This window comes from Artemia sp. Qi Xiang Cuo, chromosome 5, assembly GCF_049724085.1.
Source record: "Artemia sp. Qi Xiang Cuo chromosome 5, ASM4972408v1, whole genome shotgun sequence".
In the NCBI taxonomy this organism is placed as follows: Eukaryota; Metazoa; Arthropoda; class Branchiopoda; order Anostraca; family Artemiidae; genus Artemia; species Artemia sp. Qi Xiang Cuo.
The window spans coordinates 7,019,634-7,034,493 of NC_142798.1; the positions used below are offsets into that span (position 1 = coordinate 7,019,634).

The following is a 14,860-nucleotide window of genomic DNA, read 5'->3' on the forward strand; positions in this document are numbered from 1 at the left end:
ACTTCCGCATTTGATTCAATGTTCCCCCATTGCCTTTCCTTAGGACAAAGTCAATCATTGCCTTTGCAGTAAAACCTGCAATTCCTGATAAAATGTGACTCCTCTTATTTTAGAACTTACCCGACCTAACTTCTTCTCTTCCTAATTTCCTTATTAGGAAAAAGAGTTAGAAAAAGGAATTATTAGGATATTATTAGGATATATTATCCTTATTAGGATATACTTATCCTTATAAGTACATTGACGTATAACTCGTCTTCGTCATTTCTTTCCTCAAGCTATTCTAAAATCTATTTATTATTCTTTCGTCCACCCATATTTTCTCTACTGCATTTCGGTTTGGGCATCTACCTTTTCGTCTGTTATCAAATCTCTCCAAATACTTCAGAATACAGCAATGAGGATTCTTTTTAATGTTGATTGCAGATCTTCAGTTAGACACCTATATGGGACTTCAGAAATTTTCTTTTTGGACCAACTTAATTTAATTTCTATCTCTAGTATTTGTCACAATCATCACTATAGTAATTTACCTGTAAATTTCTCCGGCATTTTCAAACTAATTCCCAATTTCATAATTATCCTACTACGCATCGTTCAGACTTTTCGTGCGAAATTCGCCCGACGTCGAGAGCGGGATTCAGCATCCGTCACACTGGGCCAAAAATCTGGAACTCAATTCCAGCATCAGTTCGAGAATGCAGCAACAAGCGACATTTTCTGAGACTGGCGAAGAAATATCTTATGACATGCCAAGCATTTTGTTTATTAGGGTTTTCTTTTTCGTTGTTGTAAAAATTAGTTAGAAAATGGCTGTATATTTTTGTTGGCATTATTTTCAGCGCTAAAGTATGCCACCAGGCATGTGCGCTGTTTTGTGACATTTATTTATGTATGTGTTATAAATAAAAATATTCTACTCTACTCATTCTACTCTTATTAGGATAAGGAATAGGGAAAATTCCTTAGGACAAAGTCCCTCATTGCCTTTGCAGTAAAACCTGCAATTCCTGATAAAATGTGACTCCTCTTATTTTAGAATTTACTCGACCTAACTTCTTCTCTACCTAATTTCCTAATTTCTCTTAGTTCCTGCTTCCTAATTCCTACATAATTTGCACTTTAATGAAAATAAGATATATTTTAAATGTTTTCACAGTTTAGCTCTATAAATCAAAAATTACTAAGACTTTGAGAAATAAACATCAGTCATGGGCGTAGGCAACATCTTGTCTAGGGGGAGGGGCAGCCTATCCCGTGATGGCGGGGGGGGAGATGAAGTTACATCGGTAATATCTCTTGGTTCTTTTCATTAAACTTATTTGAAATACTACGAGGTAGTGTTGTGTACAGAGTTAACAGTCAGTTCCTAAAGTGCTAAAGCTGCCCAATTTTGCGTCTTATACAGCAATTTTCGGTACTGAATCAAAAAAAAATTACGCGTGTCACGGCTTGCGCCACGACACGCGCATGGTCTATTTAAGTGTACTTGGATTAGTTATAGGTCAACATTTAAATCTTTTGTGCCTGGTTATATCAAACTATGCGCCAATCTTACAAAACAACTACGGCAAAAAGGCGGCCCATGCTTTTTTAGTCCCTCTGCCTTTTTTAAAATCCCAAATCACATTAGACTGCGGTTAGATAATAGTGTCATGCTCTAAGAATTCAATTCAAAGTTTAACCCTTAACTGGCAGGGTGGGGTCTCTCAGACAAAAGCTCTAAGTTTTTTGTCTAATTCGAACTACTGTGTTATGCTAGGAGGCTGATATCTTGTGTATTCTTCGGACCAGTTGAGTACTAAATCTCGGTAAAAGGGCTCTGGGGTCTGTCAATAGGCATAAAAGACAAACAAATATCAAGAAATGTAGTTATGGCACAGGAGCATTAACACCATAAAATTCTATGCCAAAATAAAAGAACACTTTTACCTGAAGTTATAGTTAAAGTCAAACTTAGCTTTTCATGCTTTGAAAACATGGGTTCAAGTTCGGGCGAACTCTATTTCGGATAAGGTTTGGGAATTTGATTTATAAGAGAAAAAATGGGGCCAGTTACAGATTACTTTTGTCCATAGTCTAAAACAGGGGGATAAAATCTTGGAACATATTTGGCTTTTGCAGGGGTTTACAAACGATTTCACTCAAAACGCCTTTTCCTTCAATACCGATATTTCTCTTTGTCATTGTTTTTGTGTTTACCAAATAGTTTCAAAATGTTCCAATACTTTTTTGTATGACTCTTAAGAAGCATAAACAAAAAATAAATAGACCGATAAGCCCCTTGGGTTGTTACAACACGGCTAAAAGAAATAAAATGCCGATAGTGAAATCTCATAAATAATTAGATAATTTTAAGTTTCAAAACAAACTGCGAAGGAATTAAGAAATTAGCAGTTTTGCAGTCAAAGACAAGTTGGGTAGCTCTATCATTTGAATCAATAGCCCATAGATTAAGGGTACAAAGATTCTAGACAGGAGACTTTTGAGACCCAGAGACTTTTTTAGGCGGCCAGTCCATTATCAGGCAGGGGCATCAGATGCGGGGGGGGGGGGCAAGTCACCTCAGTAGATGTTTTGCCACAACCACTACCCCCCTCCCGGATTTTGCGAAGTACCTTTCTTTGTTATTTGTATTGAAAAATCCCTTTTTTTGGTATTTTCATTAATTTTGTTTGTTGCCCTAAAATTGTTGAGTGCGCTATGACGTAAGACCCTTTGTCCGCGAGAACAGAGGTTCCAGTTTTATTGCTGCTAGTTATTTGGTTAAAACAGGGGTCAGTGCCATGACTGTAAGCTCAGCCAGAGCCGACCCAGCTCTAAATGGGTACCTGGAGAAATCTGAGGAAGGTAAACAGGAAGGCTGTGCGAAAGCACAGGATGCCTGGCTCCCAGCCTCCCTGACACTTCCTGGCTAAAGGGCCGTGAAACGGAGATCAGCACCGTCGGTAGGGATTATAAAATCCAATGTCGTATTCTTTACCTTTCCTACCCCTGAAATTGCCCCCCCCCCCCACCCATAGATTTTCGTGAATATTGTGAAACCAAAACTAGATGTTGGACTCAACGTAGTACCGGCATCACTGATTGCAGGCCCAAAGTCGTTCATTTTGGCAACAATAATGATGAGCAAAGATTCACGCTTTGTGATGCTACTGGATAGTGATACACAGTACTAAAATCGACATTGAAAGCAATCTTGGTATTCTAATAGTCAAACAGTCCAAACTTCAAATGTACACAAGAAACACCATTGCTACCACAACCCAGACTATTCAAAGTGTTAAGTAAACATTTCTGGTAGACTGCCAATTGTAATTAAAATACAATATAAAGCTCTTGTGAAACCAAAACTGGGTGTATGACTCAGCATAGAATCAGAACCACTGCTTTCAGGGCCAAGGTTCCAGATACTGTAAAAATATACCACGTTTCTTACAGAACTATCTAAGGGGATGGGATCCTTTAATTATCCTAACAATCCCCAGTTTGCATGGCTATATACAAGCCTATAATCGTGTGTTATAAAAAACACCTATTATATAAAGAAATTATAAATATTAGTGGCAATATACATGTAAAATGCATAAATAGTAGTAGTAAACTTACTGTGGAGGAAGTTAGTTTGTAAACGATGAATACGACAAATCCCGCAGATAAGAATCGAAACATGATGAAGTCCAATCTTGCTGTCTTTAAACATAATGCCTCCTCTCTCAATCTTTTCCTTCAGCAAGGTGCTTAAACAATAAAGAAATAGTAAATGATTATAGCAAAATTATAAAGTCTACATTGCAATTTTTAGGATTAAGAGGTGATCATTAAAAAGTTTAATAAATGTTGTTAGCTTATACACGTTCCATCATCTCAAATAAAACTTAAATGACAAAAAAGCACTTGATTTTATGTGTATTTTTTTTCTCAATCGTCTGCTATGCCCTCCCATTACTAAATTTAATTTCATTCCATTAGAATTAGATTAATCTCTGCGAAAATACCCGAAGTTTTTAAATATTGTCTATGGCTTATCCTTATTAGAAAAAAAATTGTGACTTATTTTTCATCTTCTTTCTGATAAAGCACCTTCAATTCTTGACTTATTTGGAAGTTTCGAACTTGTTTCGAAACTTATTTGGAAGACACGGGTACACAAGTGGGTCAAAATATTAAGGGGGATAGTTGTCAAAAGACATTTGTAGTAGGGTTAAAATATAAACAGTGCATTCTTATCCTCAAATTCCTTTATTCTGTTGGAAGGGCTGTGAGTTCTTTCTGACAAGTCTTTGGAGGAGGTGGTATTCAGCCATCCTATTCCTCAGTCCATTTACACGCTACTAAAGTAAAAGCAATGGGTTTTTCACGATCCGGGTGGTTAAGAATTATCTAATGGTTGTTATTTTTTTGCTAAGAGCCTGTTTTTAAAAATCAAAGCTATTTCACCCACAAGGGCAATAAGAAAGAGTTGGCCTCAAAATGTCAGACTATTACCATGTCTGACGAAGGTTGCCACTGTAAATCAAGTACAGGCCTGTCTTAAAAAAGACAGGCAACAGTGTGAAAAAAGCTTGGGATCTAGTGCTGCTTATAAAACCCCATTGAAGTATGTCTTTTTATCTATTAAAAAAGAAAATATTCTTGACAGATTTGAATCCCATACACACAGAGACCAAGGGTTTACAATTCTTGTGCAGGTTCTTTCCCCTTTGAATTTGATTATGCAGTCTTACATCCAGTTTTACTTGCACGATAATATTACTTAATGTTTTTACAATACTAGATGATAATATAGAAATGTTCCTAAGCTCAACAACAGGAATCTTTAAACACACCTCGATAAAGCATATTTGTGCAGCCACAGGGACAGATCCACTACTGGTAGAAGCTCATAAACTGAGCACGTTAGATTAATTGGACATGCGTTTTAACACTAGAAAACCAATCTGGGCTACTTGTCCAGCTTTAAAAAGTTAAAATAATAGGGCAATATGATGGTTATTTCTCGCTTCATTTATTAATTATTTAAAATATAGTACTTATAGTGTAACTTTTCCCCCTTCCGAGAAATCTAAATGGTTGACTTTGTCCACATTGCTTAGTTATGCTTGACGCCCTAACATTTACACGAATTGCAAGCAAAGAGGAGCAAGTACGATCTTGAGGGTTATCATATTCATATAATCAGATAAATAGAAGAAGCTCAAGAGATTGCAGTTCCCATGGCCTATTTCGATTCCTGATACTGATTTAAAGAGTTTTAAAAATAAGTAAAATATTGGCTAAAAATTTCGGTTTATCATGGAGGTTCCTATATTGATTACTAAAAATTTGACTTCGCTTTTTAATTTGTCTTTAACTTTTCTTAATTGCTTTTAATTTAGTTTTTCATTAAGAGAAATGTCTACAAATTTTAAGCCTGAGGTTCTCTTATTTCATTTATGGTTTAATGTATGGTAACTTCTCTTTTATCGCATGGAAAACCCCCTTCCCGTCGTAGAACAGTGGGGTAGCATAGTAGCTATGCTACTTGGCAGTTTTCATGGCCTACTGAAATTTGTTGGCAGAATTTAAAATTTGTTGGCAGATTTGGCAGGTTTTGGAATTCTGCCAAATTCTGCTACAGGCAGCTTTGGAACTTTTTCTATACCTACTCCCTTCATAATGCTCATTGTATCGCCCTATCACAACTGTATGTAATACAAATGAAACTTGGAATATATTTTACGTTCACAATGTAATGCAAGGATAGATATTTTATTTAATCAATTTTAATTTCAATCTAGTATTGGTTGTCAGCATGCACACTGACCTTTTGTCTCAACCAAAAGAAAAAACAGCCTGGCAGAGGCCCAATTTATGTGTACACCTTGGAACTTTCTGAAACCTTTGATAGAGTGGTCCATAGCCAACTATGGACCTGGCTGAGTCAAGTCTTGCCAAGGTAATCACTTTTTTGTGTGCACCTTGGGCCTTCCTAAAACTTCTGACAGTGGAGTTCATAGCCGACTATGGACCTTATAAAGGTCAAGTCTCGCCAAGGTGTCCACTTTATGTCTGTGTCTTGGAGCTTCTAAAACCTTCAACAGTGTGGTTTATAGTCAACTTTGGACCTGGCTGAGTCAAGTCTGGCTATGGTATCCACTTTATGTGTGCATCTTAGACCTTTCAAAAACCTTTGAAAGTGTGGTCCATAGACAACTATAGACTGACTGAGTCATGTCTGGCCTAGGTAATCCACTTCATGTGTACAACGTGGACGTTTCTAAAACCTTCGACAGTGTGGTTTGTAGTCAAATATGGACCTGGCTGAGCCAAGTCTGGCTGTAGTATCTACTTTATGTGTGCATCTTAGACCTTTCAAAAACCTTTGAAAGTGTGGTCCATAGACAACTATAGACCTGACTAAGTCAAGTCTGGCCTAGGTAATCCACTTTATGTGTACTACGTGGAGGTTTCTAAAACCTTCAACAGTGTGGATTGTAGTCAAATATGGACCTGGCTGAGCCAAGTCTGGCTGCAGTATCTACTTTATGTGTGCATCTTAGACCTTTATAAAACCGCTGACAGTGGTGTCCATAGTTTCCCCCATAGGTCCATAGTGGTTTCCCCCCTTTTTTTAACCCTAATGCAGATTTCTGTTATTTTTCTTCTTCATTTTTGGCATAGAAACTTTTCCATCATACTAAGAAATTAGGACCTGCCTTAATCTGTATAAGGATTTGATAACATAGATTGTTTAAAGAGTATTAAAAAGGAAAATCTTTCACTTCTTAGGAGAGCCATCACATAAGGTTAAAGAAAACCTTAATTAGTCTTTTCCAAAAAAAGAAAAGAACACATTTACAATAACAGATAATTCTATAATTAAGGGAAAAAAGAAGATATTTAAAAATGCAAACAGGTTTGACATTAAGAGACAACCAGAAGTTTGGAGTGGGCTCAAAAATTTACTTTCAAACAAACATTTTTGAAATTGGTTCTAATAAATTTATCTATAGCTGTTTTTCTGATGTATCCCTATCCCCTCTTGTGTATGCCAAGAGGGCCTCTCCCTCTCCTGAGATCAGTTGGTATTTCTTGGGGTCAAATTCTTGATGGCTTTTCGCCACTCCGTTTTTCTTTGGCGGTTGTTTTTTTTTAATTGGGATAATTGATAAACAGAACGAATTTAAAGGCTTTTTGAGGCAAATGAGCATTTTCCGTCTGATTCTTTTTCTAAAATTTCTATGTTTATGCACTATTAAACTTTCTCTATAAACAAGTTTCACCTTAAACTACACATTTTTTCAATTGATTTTTCTAAACTAATTTTCAAACCCACCTATAAATTAGCCAAATGTGTACCATATAACCCAGCATTAAATTATAGCTGGAATCAAAATTTTGACTTGAACTTACCTTACACGTGAAACATTGTAGCTGACTATTTTGAGATGATCTCTATCCTTCTTCTTACCCCTTGAACTGTCATTTCCAATCTGCCATGGTAATGAAAATACACCTCTTTCCCACCAAAGACTGAGGTTCAGTTCTGAACTATCCATACCAAGGGCCCCCATTTTCACCTGATTTAACTAGATGTTTGACTACCAATCCTCAAGTTTTCTTTCAAGGCTATGCAAATATCTACAAGGACAAGTACTGTAAGAATCAAAACAACAACAAATTAACCACTTTTGATAGGAGTACCTTGGCTTTAACCTAGAGGACCTTGTCTATATTCTTATCATACTTCATACTTACTTCTCGGGTCTGATGAGAGTTGTTTCTATTTTCACTAAATTTTTCAAATTTTACCAAATTTCTCTAGAAATTCTTGAGAAAGAATTTATTTCCCAAAATTTCCAAACATTACTACTCTTTTAAAAACTTAATGGAAGCAAAATCGATATATATACAATGCAAAGATCAGAGAGCAGTTTGACAACTATAATTTCATGGCATAAGGAATAAAAACTTTTTTTTCACATGCACTAAATACAAAATCTGTTCTTGAAAAACATAAAATAGGACATTGTTCTAGTTCTGCTATAATCCATTCTGCTATTGTACAAAAGATCAAGAACTGTTCCTCCTGGACCTTGGTTTGACCACCCCCCCCCCCAGACCCCCGTTTGTCCCCTCAGACCCCAGTCTGCCCCCAGCTGAAATTTAGTTCCTTCCTTAATTTTGTTGAAACTATATTAAATCTGCAAAATTCAAGCATCAACAGAAACACATCAGTTTTGTTTAGTTTACATTTATCTTTATAGTACTAAATAGTACCTTTATGGAACCAAATGCCTTATTTATTAGTTTTTACTGTCATTTTTGCTTGATTTTGGAAAATTGGTTCCAGTCCCTCTCCCCAGGATTTTGATGAAATTACACCACTGACTAAAAGTGGCCTCATCAATAAAAGTTGCAAAAATGCTAATTTCGAATGAAATTTGTATAACTACTATAACACTTTTGGCTCACCAAATCCCTAAAAGTAAGCAGTATCCTCCCCGACCTCAAGAACAAAATTTTGAACTTTAGCCTTCTTCCCTCATGATTTCCAAGCATGTCCAAACTGAACTAAATGGCTCCAAAGAATAAATTATTTTGAATAGGTACACAAAGATCTAACCCTTTTTGGGGGAGAGGGATGACAGGATTTTTTCTAGGAGAAAAGATTGAAAAGACAAAAAATACCTTTTTTGGCCACTATTTTTAAGGGATTTAGGGTCATTCAAAATACTTTTAGCAGCAGAGCGTGGTCGCCTCTTCTAAGGGGGGCATATCTGCAATTAAATTGTGCTTTGAGCAATTTAAGGGAGAGTCTCTAATTTACTGCTCCTTATGTGTGACAGTCATGGCACTGGGAATTTGTCTCGCCTACCTGCACTTTGCTAAAATAGGATAAACATGGTAAAGAATGAAAAGTGGTGTTTATGTGACAAAAAAAAACATCTGGACTCCATCTGAATTATTCACTAGAATTTCATTTGTACAGACACATGCATACAAAATATTAATAAAAGTCCAAATATTTTGGATTCACATATAGAAACCATTATTGATTGGAGAAAACTGGCCTAAACAAAGTATATAAAAATAAACAACAAACAATAAACAGAAAACAAAAGGAAACTCACATTTAAATAAAATCCAATGGTAAAGAAAACAAAGCTCAAAAAATAATGCAACAAAGCAAGAAGTCTGCTATATATACAAGGTAAGTCAAAAATGATCTCTGATGTTGGTGTAACTCTTCTTACATTGTTACTACTGAACTATGTCCTTGTTTATTTTATCTTTATGCTGTTGTGGTGCTGCTATAACATTCTTACACTAATTTCTTTAATCTGTCCATTTCATATTGCAGATAGAACATGGCCACTCCATAAGAAGTTTGCACCAATGAGGAACAACAAGCAGTGATCTATTTTTGTGGTAGGAAGGTGTATCAGGGGCAGCAAACTCTGCAATTTACTCTTCAGCTTGTAATGGTGGATCCAGGTTTCATCAACAGTAATGACTCTGCCCAAGAAGCCATCACTTTTGTTAGCATAGCAAACCAAATTCTTCAGGCAGATCTCGCAATATATTTATTTATTCAACACTGTTAGCTGTTTTGGGACCCATCTTGTGCAGATATTACGAAATATGTGTCTGTTATAAATGATTTTACAGCCAGAACCATGAATATTTCGTGGATAATATGCCACTTCTTCAGTACTCACTCATCTCACTTACAAAGCCATGTTGTCATCATTTGTGGCTGTAGATGGTCTTCCAGCTCCTTTCTCATGGATACCATTTGTTCAAACATTTTAAAATTTTTCTATCCATTTGTAGATGATGTGTTTAGAGAAGACACTGTTCCTGTATTGTGCCAAAAGTCTTTAATGATTAATGGCCTTTGATGCACTCTATGACCACAAAAACAAACGCTTATTCCTCCTCATCAGTGCAAACTTTTAATGGATCAGAAATTAGGTGTCGAAATTAGGTGTCGAATAAGGTGTCGAATATTAGGTGTCGAATAAGAAATTAGGTGTCGAAATTCCTTAGCAGGATAACAAATAAACTGTAACAAATAAACAAGGATAGAAGTCAGTACTAACAATATAAGAAGAGTTATCTCAACATTGTAGATAGCTTTTGACTTAACTTTATAAAGGCTATTGCATTTCCAAATCATCTTTGATATATAATCCTTTCAAGAAGAAACACTCATTTTATCTAAAATATCTTACATATGCCAAGGTTAACATCAAGCACAAAATAAGATATTTAAAACAAAATAATGTTTCCTCTTGAAAAGGAAGTTTTTCAATATTCTAATCAGCTAATTGTAGCTATCTAAAACTAGCCAGATCATATCCAAGATTAGGATGATCCTGTCTATGTTTCAGGAATGATAGCCCTACATTATCCTAACCTCCTCAAAGCATAAATTATAATAATTTATTTTTAACCCACATCATATACAAAAATGACATTTGTGGAGTATGACAAAAGAGAATAGAATACACTACATACATGAATACTTAAAAACTTTACAAGAGTAGAGCAAATAAGGGAAAGAAAAAAAAATACTAAAGCCACAAAAACATAAAAAAATAAAACTATTTACAAAAACAAAAACTGGATAAGACAGTTGTATGGACTGAGACATAATGGAGCATCATTTAATAATTTAGAACTTATATTTGAAATGTTTGAATAATATATGTTGCTGAATATAACAAAATTAAATTACTATTATGGAAAGATCAGGAAAGATAAATCAGAAATCTAAGATACTGGTAATAGTTGGTCTTAACTTGTTCAAAATCAATTTTATCATAGGCAGCGCAATAGCACTGCCTAAGTAAAGAATGATGTTGGCACAATCAGGGTTTGGACAGGTTGGTTCATTTCAATTCCTATTTTTATAGGATTTCTGGGGCCCAAATATAGGCCAAATATAGGATTCGGAAGTCCTCGGGATCAGATCTGTGGTAGGTGGTGTGGGATGCCTGGTCACATAAATTCGTCATTTCCCGAGTTTTTGCATTTATTTATTTATTTATTTTTTCAAATACAAACTGTACAAATAGTAAAAAACCAGTAAAAAATCAGATACACATACTGTGTCAACGATTGACTGATACGGGTAAAGTATTTGGAATCACTCTTGCTGCTTCTTGGGCATCAATTTCGATATGAGGTCAGTTTTTCTCTTTGCAAGAGACTGCTCTGTTCTCGCAGATTCCACCATCTGCTCTCTTTCACTTGTTCTGGACTTCACAGCTCCTTTGAGCAACCACACAGCTTGGGCAATATCTATGGGACTCTTGGACTCTGCAGCCTTTTTCATCCTGTCGGTCACTTCCTGATGTAGAGTATTTGCTACTGTTCTCTTTTCTTTCTCTGATGCTCTTAGTTTCTCCCTTTTACTTTCAAGGTCTTATGTTTCGTTCCTGTTTTAGTGTACCTTCTGCTAGTTCTACTTGCTTTCCTTTTCAACACCTGCTTTTTACTTCTCGGATAGCTCTTCCTTTTCTTTTTATCCAGATATTGTTGATACCAAGACCGTGCAGATTCAACAGCTCTTTTGTAATAACAAACCGTTCTGGTTTTCCTCCATAAAGCCTCAACGTGTCATATACCATGAGTCTCGCATCCAGAACGCGTTCAGACATCAAGGCCTGGTCTTCACTGAGAATCCTACCAGAACGCAAGAACCCACACTCAACATCTGCGCTGCCATGCGACAACGTCAGCACCACTTTGATAAGCTTGGTAAGTTCCGGATACTTGCTGTCCCAGCACTCATTCACCAGTCCAAAATAATGGCTACAAAAATGATCGATCCGAGTAATGTCCTCACGGGGTTCAGTTTCCATTTGCAAAAGCAGCCACTCAGCCTGGGCGACGTCTGAGCTTACTCTAATCGCAATCTCGCGTGCCACAACCGCTATGTCTGCAATGCTTCTTGAATCCTTCATCTTGATCGGACTCAAACAGCGTAAAGCCTCTAGAAAGCCATTCTTTTCCAGAGGACATTTGTTCAAAATATGGCGATTACCCACAATAAAATGTTTTCGCACATTGACATAGAAAATGGCCTTGTCTTTCAGTGTTGCTTTCTCACCGAAAGCTCGTTCCACATTTTCTGAAACTATGGGCTTTTCTGCAAATTTTTCAGCAAGGTTCAACATTTCTGGTGAGAAATTTTCAGTCTCGGTCACGAAATCTGGAGTAAAGACCCGTCCGCAAAGCGTCACAACTAGTCTTTTGATCTCTGAGTGCAGAACATGAATGAGAGGCTCTTCTTTCAGGAACAGTTGGGTGAAACTCATGAACAGTTCTGCTGAGGCTAGAACAAACTCGAGCTGTGCCTTCATCGTCGCACCTTTGCTATAAGCCACAATCTTCAGAAATTTTGAAGTGGACAGAAGATTCTTCAGTTTTTTCTCTCTCGGCATGAAGTTCAAGAAGTACTCTATGATTGCCAGCCACTTCTGCATGATTCTAGCTAAAGCGTGTCCGATCGTCGTCCAGTGGCTTGGGACATGCTTCGTGAAAGCATTCTCTGGCACTCCCACTTTCTTTTGGCACTTTCGATAGTTTTCACAACGTGCAGGCCAGCTGTCAAAAAATGAATGCACAAGAATAACAAAGTTGGAACTTTCTTCTCGGAACACCTGAAGACCTTTCAAGAAAGCATTATGAATTATATGGATATTGCAAGTACCAATGTTCAACGTTCCCTTTCCCATCACTTTCTTTTTTTTGGCATTGAACTTGTTCCAAACACTTTTGTTGACGTTTGGTCTGTCACTTCCAAGTGTGATCAGTCTTTCAAGTGGCAGCCGATTCTGCTCAATGGCTGACATAATCTTCCTATACAGGTCATCACTTGTTGCATGGCCCATAAAACTTGTGCATAAATGTCTGCTCTGGATTTAGTTTCCATATGAGGACCAATATCACACACACATCTGTAACTCTTTCATACCAGCGTTGTTGGTTGTCTCGTCATATTCTAGAACAAAATATGACTGAATGTCCTTCACAAGCATTTGCTTACAGTACGGATGCAGCGCATTGGTGATCAGATACGTGAGTTTCTTCACACATAGGGACATTCCGTCAGGGATCTTACCGGAGAACATCGCATGGAAGGTTGCGACAATATGGTCTGAAGAGTTAGCAGACATTGAACTCTGTACCATCTGAAATGTCCATATTAACTCAGCTTTATAAGCGGCATCATGCTCACAAAACATGTTTGTACCAACTAATGGTTTATCCTTGGTTGTTTCATCAACCTGAGATTTTCCGGTCAGGTGAAGCTATAGTGGATTTAGTTGAGCAGTAACTGCGGCTTTGCGTTCTGCAGATCGCACATGTTGGTTTAGCTGAGCAACCCCAGCTGTGCAACCAAGATTTTTCAAGCAGAGTTTGCAAAAGAACGAGTACTGGTTGTTCCCAGTCTTACACCATTTGCCAATTTTTCTACCACTTCAATCCGTCTTAGCAACCCATGAACTTAAAGTTATAAAAATAAGAATATTTATATTTTTTCAGTAAAGTGCAAATTATGTTTTGGCCTTGGGAAGGCATAGGGGTTTTGAGCCCAAATTTTGCTTGTTTTGAGTTTGACTCAGTTATTTATTGTAATTTCTGTTTGTTTTGGGTTTCATTTATTTATCATTGCTGATTTGTAGTAGTTTCACACTATATAGATTATTTGATTTTATTTTTGCTCATTTTTTATTTAATGGAGTTCTTTACTTTTCTTTGAAAAACTTATGTTGTGAAAAAAGTTTTTTTTAATTAATTAAGAGAATTGCTAAGACCAGCATAAAAAAGTGCAGAATGGTCACAAAAGCTGAAGTATAGTCTAGATAAACCTTGTGTTCAATAATGACTCTGGTTTCCAGCAATTTTCAAATAACCTAGCTTAAGTTTGTGTTTAATGTCCTTAAGAACTTGAGACCATAAAGAGCTAAGTAATCTAAAAGCAGTGAGACATAGCCAGCAAAAAAATCTACTTGTAGAATAAGAAAAAGGATTCAAACAAAGGAATCAGATCTGACAACACCATTAAACACAAGATATTCACATAAAAAAAATTACCCTATATTTTGTTTAGAAGAGGCAACTAGTTGAATGGAACACAGCAGGCCAACTTGAGAATGGCAAACTAAAAGCAAAGCATCTACATAGGATAAATACAGTAAGTCTGAAAACCTGTCAAACAGGTACTTTTAATCCCAGACAGTACATTGGCAATATAAGCATTAAAAATATGAGGTGAAAGTACCCCACCTTGCCTGAAGATACTATAACAACTTGAAAGTTCCTAGAAAATTACCTCTTGAGTCAAGTTTTCTATCTATTCCACTCAAGCATTACAAGAGAGCACTCTAAGAAGCTGCATGTCCCCTCCTTTTTATGCTGTGCTGTTCTACTCTAGAATAGCTCCCTAAAGCCATTGTCTAGTCCCAAACCCTAAAAGCCTTCAAAAATGGGGTCAACTAAGAATAAGTCAATGGTGAATGGAAGCTAAACTGGGATGTCATCTTAACATTAACACACTACCAGAAAGATTTCCTATAGGAAGATTAGCCACTTAGGTCTTGTCTAAGTACTGGAAGGCTTGGCCAATAGCTTCCTTCAAAGGGAAGTCTTACTGTACAAATTACACAGATGTCAAACAAGGTAAGCTAATTTGGAGCAGAGACAAAGATTCTCATGACCACAAATCCTCAAATTAAGAAAAAAGCCTGCAACTCTTGCATGTGGAAATACTGTTAATTTAACTTGATTTGACCATTCATACAAAAAAAGGTTAATTTCTGTTTACAAAGTAGCCCTATTTTATGAAAAATCAACAAGGTTT

The 14,860-nt window shown here is 36.5% G+C and overlaps 1 protein-coding gene across 2 annotated transcripts in view; it reads right to left on the reverse strand.

The window, feature by feature from the left end:
- The window catches only part of LOC148951752 (uncharacterized), a 104,729-nt gene that overhangs the window by 86,914 nt on the left and 2,955 nt on the right, over positions 1 to 14,860 (reverse strand). For both annotated transcript variants that reach the window (XM_089089316.1, XM_089089315.1), the window contains exons 2-3: positions 7,396 to 7,623; positions 3,610 to 3,740 (exon numbers count right to left, since the gene is read on the reverse strand). In XM_089089316.1, coding sequence (XP_088945442.1) covers positions 3,610 to 3,740; positions 7,396 to 7,556 — 292 coding nt within the window. In that variant the 5' untranslated portion in view covers positions 7,557 to 7,623. The remainder of the gene's footprint in view (positions 1 to 3,609; positions 3,741 to 7,395; positions 7,624 to 14,860) is intronic.